Consider the following 24945-nt stretch of genomic DNA (forward strand, 5'->3'; position numbering starts at 1 on the left):
GCAAAAATTTATTCTTTTGACTTGATTATTGTCTCTTGTTCAAGTTAATTTATTACTGCCATTGAAACTATGTATTTAACTAATAAATTATCTGCCATTCATAAAAAAATACGACTCAGTAGTAAAAAGAAATTTCTGAATGAATTTCAAATTCATTATGCTAAGTGATAGCTGCCAGACTCAAAAGGCTTTATACTACACAATTGGATTTCTAAGGCATTCTGAAAATGGCAAAACTATATGTACAAAAACCAGATAAATGATTTCTAGGGGCTGGATGTGAAGGGAGGGGTTGAGTAAAAAGGAACGCAAGGGAATTAGGGAGGATGGACTTGTTCTGTTATGTTGATTGTGGTTGCGATTAAAATGACTAGACTGGCTGGGTTCAGTACCTCACACCTGTAATCCCAGCACTCTGGGAGGCTGAGGCAGGAGGATCACTTGAGCTCAGGAGTTTGAGACCTGCCTAAACAAGAGTGAAATGTCCTCTCTACTAAAAACAGAAAAATTAGCCAGGTTGTGTAGAAGGTGCCTATAGTCCCAGCTACTTGAGAGGCTAAGGCAAAAGAATCTCTTCAACCCAGAAGTCTGAGGTTGCAGTGAGGGAGACTGACACCACAGCTCTCTAGCCTGGGGCAACAGAGTAAGACTCTGTCTAAATAAATAAATAAATAAAATGATTGAACTGTATGCACTTGTCAAAACTCTTAGAATTATACACTAAAAAGGATGAATTTTACTATATATAATTTACAGCTCAATTTACAAATAAACAAAAAAATGATCAATAAATCATGTAATCTAGGGCTTGGCAAAGTGCAGGCCTCAGGCCAATTTGAGCCCAGGCTAGTTTTTGTAAGTTTTGTTGGAAGGCAGCTGCACCATTCACTCATTTAAGAATGTTTTGTGCTAACACAGACAGAATCAAGTAGTTGCAAGAAAGACTATATGGCTCCCAAAGCCAAAAATGGTTTCTTTTGGTTCTTTAAAAAAATGTTTGCCAACCCCTGATCAAGTCAGTTATTTAAAGCTTACTTACTTTTGTCCAGAGAGAAAATTTCTTTCTTTTTTTTTTGGAGTTTTTTTGGCCAGGGCTGGGTTTGAACCCAGCGCCCTACTCCTTTGAGCCACAGGCACTTGCCCCAGAGAGAAAATATTTTTAAAAATTTTACCTGTGAGTTATAGAAATTTTAAGCTGCTCTACATATGAAAATTAATCTCTTCAGGATCTTAAAACCTACTTGTTCAACCTCTTAGTCTGTCACAGTTGTCGCACCCAATAAAGAATGGTCTCTAATCTTAATGCTCTCAAAACATCTAGCAGCATTATTTGCAACTTTTATTCAAGTCTCAGAAATACTAACAGGGTGAGAAGCACCCTCTATTGACAACTAAAAATAAGAAATCAAGTGACTAAATGTTATGACACTTCAAATCAAGCAACCCTAAAATTACCCTAGTTTTCCTTCTTCATGGTTCTCTTCCCCCATATTTCCAACCCATATCACTTTCACCTGGACTCTTCTAGAAAATTGGCCCAAACTTGTGACATATTATTGGCAGTGTCCTAAAGAGCCTAAAGATGATACATAAGAATGTTACACAGCTGGGCGCCTGTGTAGTTCAGCAGCTAGGGCGCCAGCCACATATACCAGAGCTGGCGGGTTCAAACCCGGCCCAGGCCTGCTAAACAACAATGACAACTACGACCAAAACAAAAAATAGCCGGGCCTTGTGGCGAGCCCCTATAGCCCCAGCTGCTTGGGAGGCTGAGGCAAGAAAATCGCTTAAGCCCAAGAGTTTGAGGCTGCTGTGAGCTGTGATGCCACAGCACTCTACCAAGGGCGATGTAGTGAGACTGTCTAAAAAAAAAAGAATGTTACACATAAGGGTTTACATGAGGTCTCCGTGAATATGGTCTTGAGTCTCCTCTCTCCACCAAGTAGGGTGATACAGTTGGGTACACCTACCAGTGAGGCTCCACAATGAAGTTACTCTAAAGATAATGGTACTGGACGTGGACATGTCTAACAAATAGAGTTCCTTAAGGAATGCTGCTAAAACCTGTTTTATCTGAAATCTGTATTTAAAAATTTCACATTCAAGTAAACATGAAGCTATTTTAAATAATGAAGATTCACAGGAATTTTATAAATCAGTAAAACTTTGACAAATAAGTTGTAATGTGAATTTAAGATTAAAAATACTCAAACTTTATGCCTAAAATGAAGACATATTTGTATTATACCAGTAACAATCCAGTAAAAGACTTACAAGCCTGGGTAGTGCCAGTGGCTCAGTAAGCAGGGCACTAGCCCCACATACTGAGGGTGGTGAGTTCAAACCTGGCCCCAGCCAAACTGCAACAAAAAATAGCCGGGCATTGTGGCAGGTGCCTGTGGTCCAGCTATTTGGGAGGCTGAAGCAACAAAATCGCCTAAGTCCAAGAGCTGGAGGTTGCTGTGAGCTGTGATGCCACAGCACTCTACCGAGGGCAACAAAGTGAGACTCTGTCTCTTAAAAAAAAAAAAAAAGACTCACAAGGCTGTTCACTGAAATTACAAACTTAGGTTGCAGCTCTGGGAAAATGACAAGAGATCAATGCGCAAGAGTGACTGTGAGTAGAACAAACACTATTCCCAAATAGAAGAAACCCATGCACTCCACAAATACTTTAGCTCTGAGCACCAAACCCTGAGGACACGGCGGGTGACAACAGGGCCATGCAGAGTGAAGAGGGCAGGAAGGTCAAGGGGAATAAGAAGCCCCACCGACAACCCTGGGGAAAGGCCCTGGCACTGACATCCCCCAAGCGTGTTTCTCTCTCCATTCTCAATCCTATGACCTCAATTCCAAAAACAACATTTGAAAATGTCTGGACTGTGCCCTTGCAGCAGTCCTAATTTTCCAAAAGTCTGGTAAAGTCAAATGAAAACAGCTCAATTGTATTTAACTAAAATTTTTACAGAAATTAAGTAGCATTATTCTACCTCTTTGATAGCTTATTAGGTTTTCAGAGACTGTAAAAAAAGGACCCTTTAAGAGAGAAAAATTACGCAGTGTCACAACTACTCCAGTATCTCAACATCCTCTATGAAGTAAGTGGGACTATGTTTTACTAAACCAAAACACAATAAAAATGAACCTAAAACATATAAAAAATGGCCTTTACCTTCTGTACGTTGTGTTTTAAAAAATTTATCTGAGGCCGGGCACAGTGGCTCATGCCTGTAATCCCAGCACTTGGGAGGCGGAGGCAGGTGGATTGCCTGAGCTCAGAGGTTGGTGACCAGTCTGAGTCAGAGCGAGACCTCATCTCTAAAAATAGGCAGGTTTTGTGTTGAGTGCCTATAGTCCTAGCTACTTGGAAGGCTGAGGCAAGAGAATTGCTTGAATCCAGGAGTTTGAATTTGCTGTGAGCTATGATGCCACGGCATTCTACCAAGGGCAACAAAGTAAAACTGTCTCAAAAAAATCAATCAATAAATAAAAATTAAAAAATAGCCGGAGATTGTGGCGAGCGCCTATAGTCCCAGCAACTTAGGAGGCTGGGGCAACAAGATCACTTGAGCCCCAGAATTTGAGGTTGCTGTGAGCTATGATACATGGTACTCTACTATGGGAGCCAAAGTGAGACTGTGTCTCAAAACAAACAAAATAAAGAAATAAAGTGGGAGGTGTGTGCCTAATAAGTCCAATGGGGGCACCCATAGTAGTAAAAAAAGACAGGGTCTTGGGCATCTCTTGGCAGTGAAGAAAGGGAAGCTCCAGCTGTAAAAGCAGAAAAGCTGCACCTCTGAGGAGCAGACACTAAGTATATACCATTCAAGGGTGAGAAATGCCTGCACTTCCCAAATGAACTAGCACCACTAGATAAAGAGAAAGACCATTCAGTAAGCCTTAATAGATGGTATGAGAAGGTTAGTATCAGAAGAAGAGTAAGCTGCTATTCATTTTATAATGCACATCAACTTATATTTCCAAACTATTATCTACATTCTTTATGGCAAATCAATTGCTTACCAGTTTTGCTTCAAGTCCAAATATTGAATGTTGACCCCTTCTTTAATAGCTTCGTAGTTACTTTCAGATCCCTATATAAAAATATCAGTAACATAAGCTCCTTGAATGCAGGAATCATTTCTTTTTGCTTTTATATTCCCAGCTCCTAGTAGAGTGCCTCACCCATGGTGGCTCAATTGCTGAATGAATATGTCTTACATTTTTAAAAATACTAAGAAAGTAAATTGATGAGCGCTAATATTCCCAGAGATTGAATATCCATTTCTGCTTATCTGAGGGCTACATATTATGTGGTTTATTACACTGAAATGTTTCAAGCAAATAAAGCCACTGTCACCGAGTGTAAGACACAGCTACAACTGTCTTTAACCTTTCAAGTGTAAATTACATAACCTAATGGTTTGTACCCTCATATTAATATTAAATAAAGTAAATAAATAAGTAAAACAAATGAAGTGTCAATATTATTATCCAACCATATGTGTAAATTACAAACATAATTATTACTGTTTCTTACCCAAATAGCATCAGTAATGTTCTCCTTCAGAACTCTGTTTATATCCCAACTATGTGCTTGTTTTTCTGAAGAATCATCTAATTCCCATTTACTGATGTTTGAGCTTGTCAGGATGTAAAAGCTTGATCTCTCTCTATCCCAAAGAACACTTGAAAGCTATATGTAGATAAGAAAGGCCGACTTTGTTAGTTCTAATGTTAATGAACCATTTTTCTGAAATTCATTACATGTATTTAGAACCATTTGATTAGTAATCCTAGGAGAATTCTTCACTCAAGATTCCAGGGAAGGAATGATCCTAAAATAGACCTTAAAAGCACGGAAGAACTTCCAAGGAGAGAAGTATAAAGGCAGAAGGCCCAGGAAGTGCAGAGCAGGGAGGTGGGAAAACTGGAGGGTCTTTAGAGAGTAAGTAGTCATGCTATTACACTGGAATGTGTACAACATGTGTAAATGAAGCAAGAACAAGGACTCTAAAAAACAGTGAAATTTTAGGGATAGATGACAAAGTGTTACATGTGAATTTGAAAATCTAGCAAGCAAAGGAGATATTATCAGTGACTTCTGAACACGGAGCTGTGTTCAATGACTTTGGCAGGATGTAGGGTGGCTCAAAGAAGTAGGGCGCCGGCCTCATATGCCGGAGGTGGTGGCAGGTTCAAACCCATCCCCAGCGAAAAACTGCAAAAAAAAAAAAAAAAAAAAAAAAAAAGACTTTGACAGGATGTATGTAGTTAAGATATACATGGGTGTGGCTGTGTTATTTTACCTTTTCAGCACACATTTCTTCTGAAGTGTAACTGTAGATTTTTTTAAGCTGGGTTTACATGTGTTTGAAGTTAAAAGTCTACTTGCCTCCATTTCTCCTGTTACCATAACTCTGGCCACTGAGATGGGGCAGAAGGAACCAATAGTGTGTAACTGGACTGAATTTCACCAGGAACTTAGGGGAAATTTACCAAGAGTGAAGATTAGGGCATAATAATGGATGAGGATGGAGAATGAGTCCTGACAGAAGTCAAATCTACAGTACTTGGTAAATAACTATGTGCTATATAAGGAGCAGACACACAAAAAAGAAAAAAAAAAAAAGGTTTTATAAATGGGTCACTGAAGAAAAATGGTGCCACTAACAGAAATAGGTCTAAAGAGAAACAAGTTCTGCAGGGTTAAGTATATAGTTAATAGGAAAAAAGAGGGAATATGATAAATTTGGTTTTAGACATGTTAAGGTAAGTGTTAGGTTCAAAACAATATTCAGACTCAGCGCCCATAGCTCAGTGAGTAGGGTGCCAGCCACATACACCGAGCCTGGCAGGTTCAAGCCCAGCCCAGGCCTGCTAAAACAACAATGACAACTCAAACCAAAAAATAGCCGGCCACCTGTAAAACTAGGTGGGCACCTATAGTCCCAGCTACTCAGGAGGCTGAGGCAAAGAATCTCTTAAGCCCTAGAGTTTGAGTTGCTGTGAGCTGTGACACCACATCACTCTACCAAGGGCAACATAATGAGACTCTGTCTCAAAAAAAAAAAAAAATTCAATGAAACAGATGATGATAGTTACCTGAAATGAGAGGCAAACAGCACATAAAAAGAGCATTTGCTCTAAATTCAGATAGGCCTGGGTATGACCCCCAGCCTTGTCACTCAGCAATCACATAACTTTAGCCATGGGTGGCACCCACAGCTTAGTGGGTAGGGCACCGGCTACATACACCGAAGCTGGCAGGTTTGAACCTGGCCCGGGCCAGCTATAAAACACAATGACAGCTACAACCAAAACATAGCCGGGCACTGTGGCTGGTGCCTGTAGTCCCAGCTACTTGGGTGACTGAGGGAAGAGAATCACTTAAGCCCAAGAGTTTGAGGTTGCTGTGAGCTTTGACACAACGGCACTCCACCTAGGGCAGTAATAGCTTGAGACTCTGTCTCAAAAAACAAAACAAACAAACAAAAAAAACCTCAGCTGTGCTGAGGCCACTTCCTTATCTATAAATTGGAGGAAAAGCTTTCTACTTTACAGGTTGTCATAACGATTACACAGTATGGAGATAACAAATACAAAGCACTTAGCAGAATGTAGATGATCCATAAATGTCAGTTCCCATCATTCTCCCTTGGGTGGGGGGCGGGGGAACGACAGACCTAGATTCAAGTCACCACACAGAACACAGACAGCTGCAGTCATGGGAGTGGAGACACACTTTAGGTTAAGTCTAAAATGTCAAATTAATCCTTAAGAAACACATTTTAAAGTTTACATAATAGTTTTAATTAAAAAAACATACTTATGGGCTCAGCGCCTGTGGCTCACGCCGCTAAGGCACCAGTAACATACACCTGAGCTGACGGGTTCGAATCCAGCCCAGGTCCGCCAAACAAAAATGATGGCTGCAACCAAGAAAAAAAAAGCTGGGCGTTGTGGCGGGCGCCTGTATTTCCAGCTACTTGGGAGGCGGAGGCAGGAGAATCGCTTGAGCCCAGGAGTTGGAGGTTGCTATGAGCTGTGATGCCACAGCACTCTACCCAGGGCTACAGCTTAAGGCTCTGTCTCAAAAAAAAAAACAAAACAAAACATACTTATGGCTTGGCACCTGTAGCTCAAGGGCTAGGGCGCCAGCCACATACACTGGAGCCAGCAGGTTCGAATCCAGCCTGGGCCCACCAAACAATGACAAGTACAACTTAAAAAAAAAAAAAATAGCCAGGCATTGTAGCGTATGCCTGTAATCCCAGCTACTTGAGAGGCTGAGGCAAGAGAATCACTTAAGCCCAAGAATTGGAGGTTGCTGTGAGCTGTGAAGCCACAGCACTCTACCCAGGGTGACAGCTTGAGACTCTGTCTCCAAAAAAAAAAAAAAAATTTACTTCTGAGATAATGTGTCTGACTTAAAGACCCTAATGTTAGAGTGTGGGGGTGTAACTATGAACTCATCCAATGATTATAGAAACAGTGGCTCACAGGAAAGGTAGAAGGTATATTCCATGTGCACTGTTGTTCCTATAAAGGCAACACAAACCTCACGGGAAGCTCTCTACTTACTGATCTAAGAAGTAACCTTGTAAAACAGTTTATGAACTTACTATGCAATCACTACTAGGAGAGAAAATTCCAAAAAGAGTAGAAACCCTTCGACCAATTCCTGAAAGCACGCCTTGCCCTTGAGGCAGGATATGCTGATGAATCTTTCCCGAGCTGTCAGGTATCAACCGAATTAGGTGGCTTCCAGACGAGGACAAAATAAAACTTCCTCCCTGTGAACAAATATTGTGGCATTAGTTCAGTCAGACATCTACCACTTACATATAGAAAACTAACCAAAAAAATGCTTTGATACAAAGAAAACCATCTGCTTCCTAAATCTGAAAGAATAAAAATGAAACAATGTTATTTTTATTTGTTTGTTTTCCTGGAATTCTAAAAATCTTTCCTAAACAATGCTACTTTATTAAAATAATGTACTTAAGAATTCATTCACTTAATTTTTTCTACACAGAAAAACTTTTGTTAAAAAAAACTTCCATGGCTCAGTGCCCACAGCCACATACACGAAGGCTAGTGGGTTCAAAACCAGCCTGGGCCAGAAATAAACAAAGACAACTGAACCAAACAAACAAAAAAAAAAAAATAGCTGAGCGTTGTGGAGGGTGCCTGTAGTCCTCGCTGCGTGGGAGGCTGAGGCAAGAGAATTGCTTAAGCCTAAGAGTTAGAGGTTGCTGTGAGCTGTGAAGCCACAGCACTCTACCAAGGGCAACATAGTGAGACTCTGTCTCAAAAAAAAAAAAAAAACTTTCACAGCCTAGGCAGGTGGCTCAAGCCTATAATCTTAGAACTCTAGGAGGCTGAGGAGGGTAGATTGCTTGAGCTCAGGAGTTTGAGACCAGCCTGAGATAGAGCAAGACCCCATCTCTACCAAAAACAGAAAAAATTACCCACGTGTAGTGGTGAGCCTCTGTAGTCCCAACTACTAGGGAGGCTGAGGCAATAGGATCACCTGAGCCCAAGAGTTGGAGGTTGCTGTGAACTATGATGACACCAGGGCACTCTAGCCTGGGCAACAGAGTGAGACTCTCTGTCTCAAAAAATATTAAAAAAGAAAAAAGAAAAAGAAAAAAAAAGTTCACAGCAGGAATAAAGTTCATCATGTGTTTTTAATCTGATTTTTAAGTTATAGGTTCACCATACTACAGTTTCAATCAAGTAGGTACTGATAATTTCTTTGGAGAACCTGCAGAGAAGACAATGGCAAACCACTCTTCACAGTATCTAAGAGTTTTTAATCCATTCTTGTAAAATTTTCCTGAGAGAAATGAACACCACTAGCCACTATTCAATACTGACACTGAAGAGTCTCTTGAGGAGGGACTCCTGTGTTTCACTGACAATGTCAGTTAAAAGGTTCCTCTCTTCCTTATCTCTTTTTGATCCTTCCCTGAACTGTATGGTCTGTTCAAAACCCTACTTTTTTAGTCAGTCAAATCTCACTTCCAAGCCAAGTCACAACTTTCCAATAAGTATAAAGAAACGTCCATCATATACCTGCACTGCTGTTAGGAAACTGTAAGTCTTATCACCACTCAAATCTACGAAAGTCTCTGTGTAGGTATCTTCACTAGCAAGGCTTGGCCAATATCGGATGGATCCTTCTCTGGTAGCAACCATGACAGCAACAGCCTCGAAACAAGATCATAACCCAATCAGCAACCACAATAAAAGAAAGACTCGAAAACTGGGAAAGTGATGACACTGATATAAGAAACAGGACAAGCTATTATTTGATCAACAAAAATAAAAAAAGAACTCATTGATGTTTTAATTTGCATTTCTCCAGTGGGTAATGATGCTGAACATTTCATGTGCTTATTTGCCAACCTTACGTCCTCTTTGGTAAGGTGTCTGTTCAAATTCTATGCTGTATTTTTAATTTGGATTATTTTCTTTCAAGCTTTCAGACATCTTTTTACATCCTGGATACAAGTTCTTTGCTGGATCTGTGGCTTGTTACAAATATTTTCTCCCAGTCCATAGTTCATCTTATCATTTTCTTATATTTGGCAGAGCACTGTTTTTAATTTTGATCTTATTTTAGTGTAATGTTAATTTTTTTTTATTTTATTTTATTGTTGGGGATTCATTGAGGGTACAATAAGCCAGGTTACACTGATTGCAATTGTTAGGTAAAGTCCCTCTTGCAATCATGTCTTGCCCCCATAAAGTGTGACACACACCAAGGCCCCACCCCCCTCCCTCCGTTCCTCTTTCTGCTTCCCCCCCATAACCTTGTCATTAATTGTCCTTATATCAAAATTGAGTACATAGGATTCATGCTTCTCCATTCCTATGATGCTTTACTAAGAATAATGTCTTCCACTTCCATCCAGGTTAATACGAAGGATGTAATTTTTTTTAATGACTGAATAGTATTCTATTCTAATTTTTTTTAATGGCTGAACAGTATTCTATTCTAATTTTTTTTAATGGCTGAATAGTATTCCATAGTATACATATGCCACAGCTTGTTAATCCATTCCTGGGTCGGTGGGCATTTAGGCTGTTTCCACATTTTGGTGATTGTAAATTGAGCTGCCATAAACAGTCTAGTACAAGTGTCCTTATGATAAAAGGATTTTTTTCCTTCTGGGTAGATGCCCAGTAATGGGATTGCAGGATCAAATGGGAGGTCTAGCTTGAGTGCTTTGAGGTTTCTCCATAGTTCCTTCCAGAAAGGTTGTACTAGTTTGCAGTCCCACCAGCAGTGTAAAAGTGTTCCTTCTCTCCACATCCACGTCAGCATCTGCAGTTTTGTGATTTTGTGATGTGGGCCATTCTCACTGGGGTTAGATGATATCTCAGGGTTGTTTTGATTTGCATTTCTCTAATATATAGAGATGATGAACATTTTTTCATGTGTTTGTTAGCCATTCGTCTGTCATCTTTAGAGAAAGTGTAATGTTAATTTTATCAAATTCTTATCTTATCATTTTCTAATATTTGGCAGAGCAATGTTTTTAATTTTGATCTTATTTTAGTGTAATGTTAATTTTATCAAATTCTTTCTTTTATGGGTTATCCTTCTGGTGATCTCCAAGAACTCTGACTAATTTTAAAACATGATAATTTTTTCTTATGTTTTCCTCTAAAATACTTTTATAGTTTCACATTTTACATTTAGATCTACAATCCATTTCAAAATAATCTTTGTATTAGTTAGGAGGTTTAGGGGAAAATTCATTTCTTAAAAAATTCCAAATGACCACCATGTTAACAAACAACCATTTATTAAAAAGACCATCTTTTCTCCATTGAATTGTTTTGCACCTTTGTCAAAGATCAAACAGCTGCCTTTGTGTGGGTTTATTCTCTATTCTGTTACACTGACCTATGTCTCTCTCTTTGCCAATAACAGGGTATCCTGATTAGTTATGTCCTTCATAGTTATGTCTCAAAATCAGGTCAGATGATTTCTCCAAACTTCACAATATAGTATTTCAGCAAGTTTTCAAGTTACCTACTTGAATAGATTGTGCTTCAGTTGAAGTGGAGGAGTAAGAGAGAGCCACCAGGTCAGCAGTCCAGTGGAATTCACTAGGTGGCAGTTGAAGTTCTTTACAAACAGATAACTGTAGAACAAATCAGAACAAAATAATCTTTCCATCAATCCAATGTCCTGAATATACACCTCTACTTCCTTTCTCTTCAATTTTAGATCTGACTCATTGCTGTAAACACTATTCTACCATCTTTCTTCTCACATGTCCTTTGGATCAGACTTTCAGTAATTTTAAAACAAAGTATTTTAAGAGATACAGAATCAGGAAACATAAGAGCTAGACCAGCCCCTGAACATCAGTGATCCCAAACTCTTCCTGGGCCAAAAGTCTACTGGTTACAAGAAATGCTTAGGCTTGATTTGTTTGACATTTAAAATTAGCATGACCAAAGAATAATTATACAAAGTTTCCTATAAAATATTTCTTAGACACTTAGCCAAACATCAAGATCCTGCTAATTCAGCATATATCCCAGAACGTTTCTCCCATCTATTGCTTCTAACTACATTATTTTGTAGATTATTTTGTAGAAAACAGTAGCACAGAGGTCAGCAGGTGTGAAGAGTTGAGGTGAGCAGGAGCCCTGAGTTACAGCAAAGGCCCCATAAGCAATGAGTGGTGCAACAGCACGTGCCTGAGCTACAACAGACAAAAATGAGGCTGCTGAGGGTGCTAGTAGATAAGCAAATGATAACTCACTATTGGAAATTGGCAAATGAAAGCTGAACTAGCAATTGGTATCATTTTCCTTATATTATTAGGCATGATTCAATAGACCGAACAAAACAGTTCTATCCTCTCAGAAGTAAGCAAACTCACAGTTCATTAATTTATGTGGATAGCATTTAGTCTTACACTTCATTAGGCAGATTGGTTAGCATTATATTCATTGAAAATTTCAATATCTCTAATTTTTTTAAATGTAAACAATAAAGATTTTATTTAAAGATTATTAAAGGGAAGAAATTATTTGCCCAGCACACAACCACGTATGCATGCTCATTATTTCACATCATTAAAAACTAATTGGCATCCTTCTCTTCCATCTCCTTGTAGCTCTCTAAAAGCCATTACCTTAGTGACAGGTGACAGAGCAATCTTCCAAATAATGAGTTTCTCTTTGCAGACCAGACAAGCCCATCCACCTTCCTCTATGTAAACAGTCAGCTGATCATCAACTAAAAAAAAAAAAAATTAGGTGATAATTAATTTTATAGTGAGTATGCGAAGTTATTAAAACATCCTTATACAAAAATCTTTATTACTGGCCAGGCGCAGTGACTCAGGCCCATAATCCTAGCACTCTGGGAGGCCAAGGCAGGTGGACTGCTTAAGCTCATGAGTTCAAGACCAGCCTGTGCAAAATGCAAGACCCTGTCTCTACTAAAAATAGAAAAACTGGCGGCCCCTGTGGCTCAGTGAGTAGGGCGCCAGCCCCATATACTGAGGATGGCAGGTTCAAACTCGGCCCCAGCCAAATTGCCACAAAAAAATAGCCAGGCGTTGTGGCAGGCACCTGTAGTCCCAGCTACTCAGGAGGCTGAGGCAAGAGAATCTCCTAAGCCCAAGAGCTGGAGGTTGTTGGGAGCTGTGACGCTATGGCACTCTACCGAGGGTGACAAACTGAGACTCTGTCTCAAAAAACACAAAGAGAAAAAGAAAAAAGAAAAACTGAGGCAAAGAGGATCACTTGAGCCCAAGAGTTGGAAGTTGCTGTGAGCTATGACACCATAGCACTCTACCAAGGGTGACAGCTTGAGACTCTGTCTCAAAAAAAAAAAAATCTTATGGGCGGCACCTACGGCTCAGTTAGTAGGGTGCCAGCCCCATATATTGAGAGTGGTGGGTTCAGAACCAGCCTCAGCCCCAGCCAAACTGCAACAAAAAATAGCCGGGCATTGTGGTGGGTGCCTATAGTCCCAGCTACTCAGGAGGGTGAGGCAAGAGAATCGCCTAAGCCCAAGAGCTAGAGATCGTTGTGAGCTGTGACACTACGGCACTCTGCTGAGGGTGACAAAGTAAGACTCTGTCTCTAAAAAAAAAAAAAAAAAAAAATTTTTGGGTGGCGCCTGTGGCTCAAAGGAGTAGGGTGCCGGCCCCATACACTGGAGGTGGTGGGTTCAAACACAGCCCCGGCCAAAAACTACAAAAAAAAAAAAAAAAATCTTATTATTATATTCTTCAGAAAGAAAACTGTCAAAGACCAAAAAAGACTAGTTTACAACAAAAAATACTTTTGTGTTTGTTTTTTTTTGAGACAGAGTGTTAATATGTCACCCTCGGTAGAGTGCTGTAGCATCACAGCTCACAGCAACCTCCAACTCTTGAGCTTAAGGGATATTCTTGCCTCTGCCTCCCAAGTAGCTGGGACTACAGGTGCCCGTCACAATGCCCAGCTATTTTTTGGTTGTAGTTGTTATTGTTGTTTGGCAGGCCCGGGCTGGATTCGAACCCACCAGCTCCAGTGTATGTGGCTGCCCTAGCCGCTGAGCTACAGGCACAAAGCCAAAACATACTTTTGAATATTCAAAAATTATCAACATCCAAAACAAGGTCTATTTAGAATTTCAATAAACAATCATTAGAAAATCTACAAGCGGGGGGCAGTGCCTGTGGCTCAATGGAGTAGGGCACCAGCCCCATATGCTGGAGGTGGCAGGTTCAAACCCAGCCCCAGCCAAAAACTACAAAAAAAAAAAAAAAAAAGAAAAGAAAATCTACAAGCCAAAGACGTATTTGGGGTCTATGTTTAATATTCCTTAGTTTTTGTTATAACAGATAAATTATCTTATTTTCTATAAGAAATATTTAGCAATATTTATAATTTCATTGATAAAGAAATACAGATTATAACCACCCCTTACTGATTATATAAAACATTTCAAGGAAAAATCATGTACTTTCAAAGAGGAGCTCTTTAAAGGTATAACAAATTGTTTTGTTAGATGGAGACAGAGTTACATTTCTATTAAGCAACAAAACGAAATTAGCATATTGTTATGTCTTAAGCACTGGTGGTAGACTATAAATGTGTTAACAGCCCTGAAAATTTAATTGTTCAAGCTCTGCCCTCTCCTTAAAGAAAGGGTGAAGGGTGGGCGGCGCCTGTGGCTCAGTGAGCAGGGCCCCGGCCCCATATGTTGAGGGTGGCGGGTTCAAGCCTGGCCCCCGCCAAACTGCAACTAAAAATAGCCAGGCGTTGTGGCAGGCGCCTGTGGTCCCAGCTACTGGGAAGCTGAGGCAAGAGAATCACCTAGGCCCAAGAGCTGGAGGTTGCTGTGAGCTGTGATGTCACAGCACTCTACGGATGGCAACGGAGTGAAACTGTCTCTAAAACAAAAAGAAAGGGTGAAGGGGCAAAATAAAAAGTATCAATAAAGTATAAGTTAAAATAGCATATAAAAGCAGACAAAGTGTGGGCTTTTTGCTAAACGTATTATCCACTCAGTAATTCATTTTTCCTGAAAGCGCTACAGTAGTTCCAGATTTTGACTGTTTCTCAAATTTATTACATAAATATGTTTCAATTACAGTGAAGCACTGTATTTCTCTATTTAGGTAAAAGTACTTCTCTATTTGGAAATTGGCGAATGAAAGCTTAACTAGCAGTGGCGCCTGTGGCTTGGTGAGTAGGGCGCCTGCCCCATATACCCAGGGTAGTGGGTTCAAACCCACCCTCGGCCAAACTGCAACCAAAAAATAGCCGGGCATTGTGGCGGGCGCCTGTAGTCCCAGCTGCTCGGGAGGCTGAGGCAAGAGAATTGCGTAAGCCCAAGAGCTGGAGGTTGCTGTGAGCCGTGTGACGTCATGGCACTCTACCAAGGGTGGTAAAGTAAGACTCTGTCTCTACAAAAAAAAAAAAAAAAGAAAGCTTAACTAGCAACCAAGAAATTATTTATTCTTTAAATAAAATACCAGAAAAAAACACAAAGTTCACTCTGCATGCTAGACACGTTTCATTCTGAATTGCTAGTAGAGACAAATGGGAAGACGACACCTACCATCAGCCAGTGTTAAGGCTTCCATGATTTTAACAGGAAGAGAGGATCCAAATGTTTTCACATCATAGTTCATAGACTCAGTTATGGAGTGGTACGGGAATATTCGTGTAGGTGTTCCTCTAAAGAAAAGAGTCCATGTTACTTCATTTACAACTTAAAATTTTCCACTATTCTAATTTTCACAATAAGCTTTCTGATAAACAAGAATTAATACTGGCTCGTGTATACTATGGGGGAAAAAAAAAAAACACTGGCTTATCCATACTGAGTAATTAAATTCATAAAAAAAAAAAAAAAAGACAGACAGGATTTAGGAAAACCTGGCTTCAGACCTTTATTCTCTAGTTATCAGATGTATGCCTCTATTCACTTAAACTCTTTATAACTCTGCTTCCTTAGCTATGAAGAAGGCTGCACTACTCTGAAGTTTTTCAATGTGCAGGTCATTTTGTAGGTCTCAGTTTTTTTTTTCTTTTTTTTGGAGACAGTGTCTCACTATGTCATCCTTGATAAAGTGCTGTGGCGTTACAGCTCACAACAACCTCAAACTCTCAGGCTTAAGCAATTCTCTTGCCTCAGCCTCCCAAGCAGCTGGGACTACAGGCACCTGTCACAACGCCCAGCTATTTGTTTTGTTGTTGTAGTCGTCATTGTTGTTTAGCTGGGCAGGGTGGGTTTGAACCTGCCAGCTCCACTGTATGTGGCTGGTGCCCCAGCTGCTGAGCTACAGGCACCAAGCCAGGTCTCCATATTTTTGAAAGACAAAACAGAATATAAAACATCATCCTTTACCATATGTTTTATAAACATTAGGTTAGATGATCTTAAATTTTCATCTAGCTTTAAAATTATAAGAATCTATCAGGTCTATGTAACCAAGAGAGAAAAAGAGACAGCTTCTGCTCTTAGTCTTCAACAGTAGACATAACAATGTATTTTCTTCTCTCTTAACATTCAGACTAATGAAAAATCACCAGTACAAAAGCTCTTCTCTTATCATGAAAATTAAACAAGATCCACATACAGAATGGTGCACAGCTTTGTTTCCTGATAGTTTTTTTTTGTTTGTTTGAGACAGAGTCTCACTATGTTGCCCTTGGTAGAGTGCTGTGGTGTCACAGCTCACAGCAACCTCAAACTCTTGGGGTTAAGTGATTCTCTTGCCTCAGCTTCCCAAGTAGCTGGGACTAAAGGTGCCCACCACAATGCCCAGCTATTTTTTGTTGTTGTTGCAGTTGCCATTGTTGTTTAGCTGTCCCAGGCCAGGTTCGAAACAGCCACCCTCGGTGTATGTGGCTGGCCCCGTAACCCCTGTGCTACGAGTGCCAAGCCTCCTGAGTTTTATAACTAAGGTTTTTGTTTAATTAATCATCAGAAGGTAAGAAGAGATTTAAACTGTACACACTTTATATAAAGTATGGGTTTTATTCTCCAACTTTTCTCAAAAGAAATAGAAAACAATAAGACTGGCAGTCTGAAAAGCACTTTTTAAAATATGCAAAGAAATCAAGAATACAGTGTATTCTTTTTTTATCTAACTCATGAGGAAAGTATGGGATACAGTATATTCTTCAAAAATAACATATCCAGCCTGGCCCAATAGCTTACACCTGTAATCCCAGCATTCTAGGAGGCCGAGGTTTGTGGATCACTTGAGCTCAGGAGTTTGAGACCAGCCTGTGCAAGAGAGAGATTCCATTTCTACTAAAAACAGAAAAAAATAGCCAGGCCTCATAGTGGGCACCGGCAGTCCCAGCTACTCTGGAGGCTGAGGCAAGAGAATCACTTGAGCCCTCCAAGAGTTTGAGGTTGCTGTGAAGTTATGACACCACAGCACTCTACCCAGGGCAACAAAGTAAGACTCTGTCTCAAAAAGAAAAAAAAACACTTATCCCTTAAAAGTATGCAAAACTTTACAAATTTGATTCATAAGTCTGAGACCTAGCATGCATTGTTTTCTTCCAGGGGAAAATTCATTTTTGATAGATGAATTCAGAGGAAACTACACAGAAACATGTTATCTTCTATAGTTTTAGATAACTATAAACATGGAGGAAGCAGTATTTTACTAGTGACATGGACTGGTGCTTCACACTAGTAGTTTTGTAATTAAACTACTACAGTACTCTTACCTCACTGCTTATGTGAAGAATTTTCCCTATAATTTAGCTACAAATTTAAATTCTGTAGCTAAAAGCCCTTTATCAATCAGAAGATGTTAATAGTAATCAATATGTTAGACGTTAAACAAAGTTTTTTCCCTGGGTTGGATGTCCTCATTACCACCGTCACTTTACATCTGCATTGTGGCAATTCCTTTGGCCTTAGGGAAGCAGGCTCAGGTCATATACATAATCGCCATTTCACAGAAAATCACTAATGGCTTACACCAGATCACAGAGATACGGGTAACAACTGACCTAAACCCAGTTTGTTCTTCACCTTTGCGCAATAGTAAATTCATGAAGAGTGCAAAGCAAGGACTTAACTGATAAAGTGAAGCGGAAATAACCTGTAGAGACTGCAGATGGTCTATTTTCAATACTTTGGCATTCCACTCACCCCACCCCGCCGCCCGGTTCCGGAAGCTTCCGGACACACTACCCCACCCAGCCCACTGCGGCCCGGGAGCCCGCCGGTCGCCAGGCCCACCTGGGGGCGATCACTCACCGAGAGCTCACTGAGCTCCGCCGGCCGACTGGCGAGAAGAGCACCGGGGAGTTGATTGCAGACCCCAAGGACAGACCCTTCCTGCTAGACGCCCGGGGAGTGGAGCCAGGCCCTACTGCAGCCAGCGGGCCCCTTCGGGACCCGGGACCCGGGGTCCGTGGAGAAGGGACGGCGGGGAACATGACCGGAGAGCGAGAGGAGAGGAGCGCTAGAGTTCCGACCGTAAAGCTGCAGTATGGCCCGCGCGCGCAGATTGAACACGCAAGGGGAGGGAGCACGCGCGCCGATGACGTCAGGGAAGCGCCGGTCCCGCCGAGTGTGGTGGGGAGCAGGGGCGAGCGATCTGTGATGACGTCACAGGGGTGAAAAGCGTAGAAGGCGGCCGGTGGCTCCTGGCCCGGAATTGCACGAGTGGCGAGCTCGCAGGGACGTGACCACGAAAATCCAGGAGGCCTTCTAGGCCGTGCTGGGTACGACCGGCAGCTTGAGCGGGCCTCTTCGCACAGTGGTGGTTCCTGTATCTCTAGAGAAATGAAAGGTGTTTCGCTGTCCACGCTGAGGAGGGAGAAAGACCGTAAAGCTGACACTGGTTCACTCTTGGTGTTATGTTTGTTCCCCTCTGGGTTTGTTATTGTCCCCGTCAGCTCTGCGCGATCTCGTCCACGCTGATGACTCCACAAATCCATGTCTAACCCAGGTCCAGCCCTAGACCCCTAACAGCTTCCTAGCGGACCCTCACAATCCCCTTGTTCAAAAGCTGCATCTGTGTTTTCCTCCCAGTTTGATAAAACTGCTCAGGTATCCAAGGCAGAGAGGCATTAGCCTAGATTCATGCTTCACACTTCCCTCGCCCTAACATCCTTGCAAATTGTAGCTCCTGAGTATTTAGTAGATCACACTTTTGCACTGTCTTGGCCCTGGTTCTGGTAGTACATCTAGCTTCTTGGGGTGGGGGGGTCTTACTCAACTCTGCCCTCCCCCACTGCTAACACCCTGAATTAATGCAAACAAACCTGATCTTGCTTTTGGGCTTGTGAAAGCTCCAGTGACTGACCATTGCCTATAAGTTATTTGCTAAGCTCCTTTGCAAGGTCCTTTGTGATTGAACTCTTGTTGGCTTTTTTGTCCCCATTGTACTTCCACCACTTCCCACCCAACATACGCACACACGCAATGCCTTTGCACGTTTCTTTCCCTGGAATGTGCTCCCTGCCCTGTTAACCCAGCAAGTATCTACCTCATGTATCCATCTTAGTTCAGTGCTTCCTTCTCAGTGAAACCTTCCACAGGATTACCCTTTATCCTTTTTCTCCTCTGCTGCTGTGTGTAGATCATAATATTTTTATTCTGTGTAAGAGTTTGTTTTCATAACTATCTCTCAAATCCTTATAAATTTCTTGACAGTAGGGACAGTGACTTTGTTACCTTTTTGTGCACACCATTACAAATACATAGGCACACTTCCATTAAACATCTGGTGAAATAAGAGAATGATTAAACACAGGCATGTCTCCAGGTGGGAGACCACAGTAGAGGTGCCAGTTGTTGATGTGCTCTGGGACATCTATGCACATTAATTGCATCTGGGCAATTGTCTCACCAAGGTTATATAGGCAAGCTGCTTTCTTCCACCTGGGTATATAGCCAGCTTTGCAGCTTGCTTTGAGTGTTACAGCCTTTAGAGCCCCTTGAATTTACCCTTTGTTTCATTCTTACTTGGAGAATAGTCATGTCTGCAAGAGGATTGGTGGGGTCAGTTTTGTTCCTGTGCTCCGTTGGACTGGTTAGTGATTTTCCCACTATCCCATCATAAATCCTGTGTTTGTAGGAGCTAGAGTGACTTACCAGCAGCTTTGAGCAGGAACTTTTCCTGGAGTCAAAATGTATGAATGTTGAAGGATGCCAAGTACACAGCACTAAAATTCTTTAATTTGTTATGGGTTTGGTGAGTACCTACTATGTGCCACACTATGTAATAAGCACTAAGGTTTATAACTAGCAGACATGGACCTTATGTTCATGGAGATCGCAGACCATTGAGAAAGACAAACACTAAACAGGACACAAAAATAAGGACACAACTATAGACTATTTGTACTGTGAAAGAAAAGAGCAGAGTGTAGGCAAGAGGAACTGGGGCCACCTGACTTTGGACAGAGGTCTGAAAGGCCTCTGGGAGACAAGGATACTTAAGATGAGAAATGAAGCATGAGAGAGTGGGAGGAAGAGTGTCTCAAAGCAGAGGATCCTCAGGCATGGGCCCCAAAGCACCAAAGAGCTTGGTGCATTCCAGGGACTTGAAACAGACCAACCTCAAAATGACTGAAAGTAGAGGAAATCAGAGTAATAAGAAGGGACCTTAAAGGGCTTTGTAGGCTCTGTCAAGTAAGACCCTAGAACAGCGGTTCTCAACCTGTGGGTCTTGACCCACAGGAACTGTATTAAAGGGTTGCGGCATTAGGAAGGTTGAGAACCACTGCCTTAGAGGAAAGAGATGGCACCCTCCAGCTGGGGCATTAAAAGGAGTTTAACAAAGCAACGTTAGAGATGGCATAGAACCTTGAGGCTCCTAACAAACAGGCCAAGGAAGGCAGGACTCACCAGAAACTGAGAGAAAGGGCTTTTGGTCAGGAGATACAGACAACCCATAGCAACCCAGCAAGAGAAGGACTGGAGGAGTAAGTATCCATCCTCACTCTGCTCCTGCCCACCAGCCGTCTCTGGAAGCCAGAGAGAGGACTGTAGTGGGGTCATGGAGACCAGCCTCCCCAAGTACATATGTATAATGGAGAAGGTGGCAGCAGGCCCAGAAGATACACTAGACTGTGTCTTGGGACAGCACAAATGCTCCTTTATGACTCTTCAGTGTTTTCTCTTTTCCTAGTGGCTGCCATATATTTATCTTCTTATCTAATGGTTTGCATGTGTCTCCCAAAGTGTTTGGTGTGTTGGAAACTTAATCTCCAATACAATGGTATTGGGAGGTGAGGCCTACTAAGGGATGACTAGGTCCTGAGGGCACTGTACCCAGGAACAGATTGGCACAGTTGTCACTGGAGCAGGCTTGTTGCTGTGAGAGTAGGCATGACAACATCAAGTGTGTGCTTTCGCTCGCTCTCAGTCTTGCACTTCCACCTTCCTCCATGAGATAACACAGCATGAAGGGCCCTCACCAGAGACTGTTACCTTGACACTGGACATCCCAGCCTCCAGAAGTGAGAAGTAAGTTTCCTTGCTTAATAAATTACCCACTCTGTGTTTTTTGTTTGTTTCTTTGGTTTTGTTTTGTTTTGAGACAGAGCCTCAAGGTGTCGCCCTGGGTAGAGTGACATGGCATCACAGCTCACAGCAACCTCCAACTCCTGGGCTTACCTCAGCCTCCCAAGTAGCTGGGACCACAGGTGCCTGCCACAACGCCTGGCTATTTTTTTGGTTGCAGTCATCATTGTTGTTTGGCGGGCCCTGGCTGGATTTGAACCTGCCAGCTCAGGGATTTGAACCCGCTTGAGCCACAGGCGCCGAGCCCACTTTGTGGTATTTTAAATTAGAACAGCACAAAACAGACTAAGGCATCTAGCATCATCACCTACACTGGAAACTCAGAAGAGAGGACAGCAGGGTGCAGTAGCTCTCAAACTTAAACACCCATCACCACCACCTGGAGAGCCTGTGGAGTGGGAATGCTGAACCCCACCTCACCTCTGGGCTGAGGGTTAGGAATTTGCATTTCTAACAAGTTCAAGGTGAGGTGATGTTGACGCTGCCGCCTGGGAATTACCTTCTGATAACCACTGGTATAGTCATTAAGGAATGGATAGACTATGGAATTAAATGGGACTTGCTGAAAATTCCAACTCTGACATTTAATATTTGTGTCACCTTTTGGAGTCAAATCTGTAATGTAGTAGCTAATTCTCTCTCTCTCTTTTTTTATATTTATTTATTTTGAGACAGAGCCTCAAGCTGTTGCCCTGGGTAGAGTGCCGTAGCATCACAGCTCACAGCAACCTCCAACTCCTGGACTCAAGCAACTCTCCTGCCTCTGCCTCCCAAGTAGCTGGGACTACAGGCGCCAGCCACAATGCTTGGCTATTTTTTGGTTGTAGCTATCATTGTTTGGCAGGCCCAGGCTAGATGCGAACACTCCAGCTCAGGTGTATGTGGCTGGCGCCTTAGCCGCTTGAGCCACAGGTGCTGAGCCTAGTAGCTAATTCTCACAATACTACACATTTATGGGAATTAGATAATATTACATAGAATAAGCTACATCTGTGGATATCAAAAAGACATAATAGAAAGGCAAATAAGCCAAAAGAAAAAAAATTTTCAATAAGATAGTATTCTTTTAAAAATCAGTAAAAGATCCCAGCTACTTGGGAGGCTGAGGCAAGAGAATCGCCTAAGCCCAAGAACTGAAGGTTGCTGTGAGCTGTAACGCCATGGCACCCTACCGAGGGTGACCAAGTGAGACTCTGTCTCTAACAACAACAACAAAAAAATCAGTAAAGGAAAGCAATGTACCCCAATAGAAAAAGTGGAAATGTATGAAGGGTGTGAACTGGCATTAAAGAATAAAAGTGACCAAAAACACATGAAAAGGTCTTCAACTTCACTAGTCATTAAAGAAATGCAAGTTAAAACCACTCATCAGCATTGCCATTAAATTAGCAGATTTTTTTTTTTTTTTTAGACAGTCTCACCATGTTGCTCTCAGTAAAGTGTTATGGTGTCATAGCTCACAGCAGCAACCTCAAACTCTTGGGCTGAAGCAATTCTTTTGCCTCAGCCTCTCAAGTAGCTGGGACTACAGGCGCCTGCCATAACGCCTGGCTATTTTTTGTTGCTGTTGTTGTTGTAGTTGTTTAGCAGGCCCGGGCCAGGTTGGAACCTGCCAGCCCTAACCATTGAGCTATAGAGCCATAGCAGATGTGTTTTTAAAAATGATAAAAGCTCATGTTGAAAAGACCTCTGGAAGCAAGCACTGCTTGCTTCTGGTGGGCTTGTAAATTAATATGATCTTAAGAGAACAGTTTCTATCAAAATGCCTAGTTTGAATGTGCTTTCTAAACTTGGTGATTTCATATTTAAGAATTTTTAAGTTCTTTATTTATTTCTAGAGACCAGAATCTTATTCCGTTTCCCAGGCTGGAGTTCAGTGGCACAATTATACCTCACTGCAGCCTAGGGCTCAACTGATCCTTCCTGAATAGCTGGGACAATAGGCATACACCACCATTATTGGTTTAGAAATTTATCTGTAAAAAAAAGAAAAAAAAAAGATAGATCATATTGTTTATAATAAGAAAGAAAATAGAAAGTAGCATAAATGGCCAACATTAGATTTACAGTGCATCCACATTATGGAATTCTTTATAGTAAAGAATACATGTGGATATATATGATGAATAAAGATATAAGAAAATATTCCTTATAGAGTACAATTTCTTTTTTTGTGGGGGACAGAGTCTCAAACTGTCACTATGGGTAGAGTGCCGTGTTGTAACAGCTCACAGCAACCTCAGACTCTTGGGCTTAAGCGATTCTCCTGACTCAGCCTCCCAAGTAGTTGGGACTACAGGCACCCGCCACAGGCCCAACTATTTTTCGGTTGTAGTTGTCATTGTTTGGCAGGCCCAGGCACAAGATTTTCCTCCAATACAACCTTGTGTTTTGCTTTCTGTAAACCAAATGATAACATCAAACTATAAAGAACACAAGTAAAGCTTGTTAAAATGATTGTCACAGGTGGCGCCTGTGGCTCAAGGAGTAGGGCGCCAGCCCTATATGCTGGAGGTGGCAGGTTCAAACCTGGCCCCAGCCAAAAACTGCAAAAAAAAAAAAAAAAAAAAAAGATTGTCACAGACATACTGTTTATTAAGTCAAAGAATATTAAATTCATTCATGTGCTCTGTTATATTCACTAATAAATTCCTTTATGTAGAAGGAAATACAATACACTAAGTTATTCATGAAATGGTGCTTTCTTCTTCCGGTATAATCAGGGAACTAATAAACACTTAGTGCAGGAGAAAACTTCCATTTTGTTTATGTCAACATAGTTACTTCCTAGGTTCTGGCATCATCAATGTAGAATAAGCACTTTTTCTTGAGGCAACATCAAATTAACAACACTGATATGAAATATGGCAAATTTGGTGGTTGTCAGCATTCATTGCCTTAGGAAATTTGAAATATTTAGGTGAATCAAGCTATAACCATAAATAAAAGAAAGAGGTGGGCGGTGCCTGTGGCTCAGTGAGTAGGGCGCTGGCCCCATATACTGAGGGTGGCAGGTTCGAACCAGGCCCCAGCCAAACTGCAACAACAACAACAACAAATAGCCAGGCATTGTGGCGGGTGCCCGTGGTCCCAGCTACTTGGGAGGCTGAGGTAAGAGAATCGCCTAAGCCCAAGAGCTGGAGGTTGCTGTGAGCCACGATGCTACAGCACTCTACAGAGGGCGACAAAGTGAGACTCTGTCTCTAAAAAAAAAAAGGATACTATTTAATGCCTTCTTTTCAAGAGACTGACACATTCTTAAGGTTTCTTATTATTTGATAGAACAGCGAAGACTTCAAACTGTCTTCAAATGGCTTGAGGCTGAAAATTAGTTATATATAATCTTCAGATTTTAGCCTTATTAATGAAATTCCAAAGTATTATAAAATGCTGTAAAATTTGCCTGGGAATTATACATTTTTAAGAGATAAAATATTTCAAAATACATAAATTCAAACAAGTTAAATGTAAAATTCATTTTTATTTATCTTTCTTGATAATAACTGGCAGGTCATGCCTTCCTTCCCCAAAGTACTCATACAAATACGTGAATTAAGAAATAGAAGTTTGTCTGTTCACAGCATGGGTCTTCTTCCCTTTTTAAAACTCATTAGGCTTTCATGTGCCGAAATGTTGAAATCTGCACAAATATGAACACAGTCATCTCCCAAAGGAATACAGACTCCTACATTTTCACACCTTTGAAGACACAGGAGACAGGCAATAAAAATGTTCCCTTCTCTCCATGTGATGTTGACAATTTGTCTATAAGTCAGATTCACTTTGTGAGATTATCAGGATAAAAATAAAAGGCTAGCTTTTCATTTTCATTAACTAGTAAAATCGGAGTGAAAGTAGGTGGAATACTACCAAAGAATTACACAGTGATTGGTAAATGGGCC

The 24945-nt window shown here is 41.3% G+C and overlaps 1 protein-coding gene across 3 annotated transcripts in view; it reads right to left on the reverse strand.

The window, feature by feature from the left end:
* Positions 1–18032, reverse strand: part of NUP133 (nucleoporin 133) — a 66495-nt gene extending 48463 nt beyond the window's left edge. The window contains exons 1-8 of one of the 3 annotated variants that reach the window (XM_053607591.1): positions 17765–18032; positions 15095–15213; positions 12168–12271; positions 11055–11162; positions 9082–9216; positions 7626–7796; positions 4541–4696; positions 4024–4094 (exon numbers count right to left, since the gene is read on the reverse strand). In XM_053607591.1, the coding sequence (XP_053463566.1) occupies positions 4024–4094; positions 4541–4696; positions 7626–7796; positions 9082–9216; positions 11055–11162; positions 12168–12271; positions 15095–15213; positions 17765–17946 (1046 nt within the window). In that variant the 5' untranslated portion in view covers positions 17947–18032. The remainder of the gene's footprint in view (positions 1–4023; positions 4095–4540; positions 4697–7625; positions 7797–9081; positions 9217–11054; positions 11163–12167; positions 12272–15094; positions 15214–17764) is intronic. The other 2 variants (XM_053607592.1, XM_053607593.1) reach the window with 2 other exon arrangements.
* Between the last annotated feature and the right edge of the window lie 6913 nt (positions 18033–24945).

Source organism: Nycticebus coucang, chromosome 10, assembly GCF_027406575.1.
Source record: "Nycticebus coucang isolate mNycCou1 chromosome 10, mNycCou1.pri, whole genome shotgun sequence".
NCBI classification, from domain to species: Eukaryota; Metazoa; Chordata; class Mammalia; order Primates; family Lorisidae; genus Nycticebus; species Nycticebus coucang.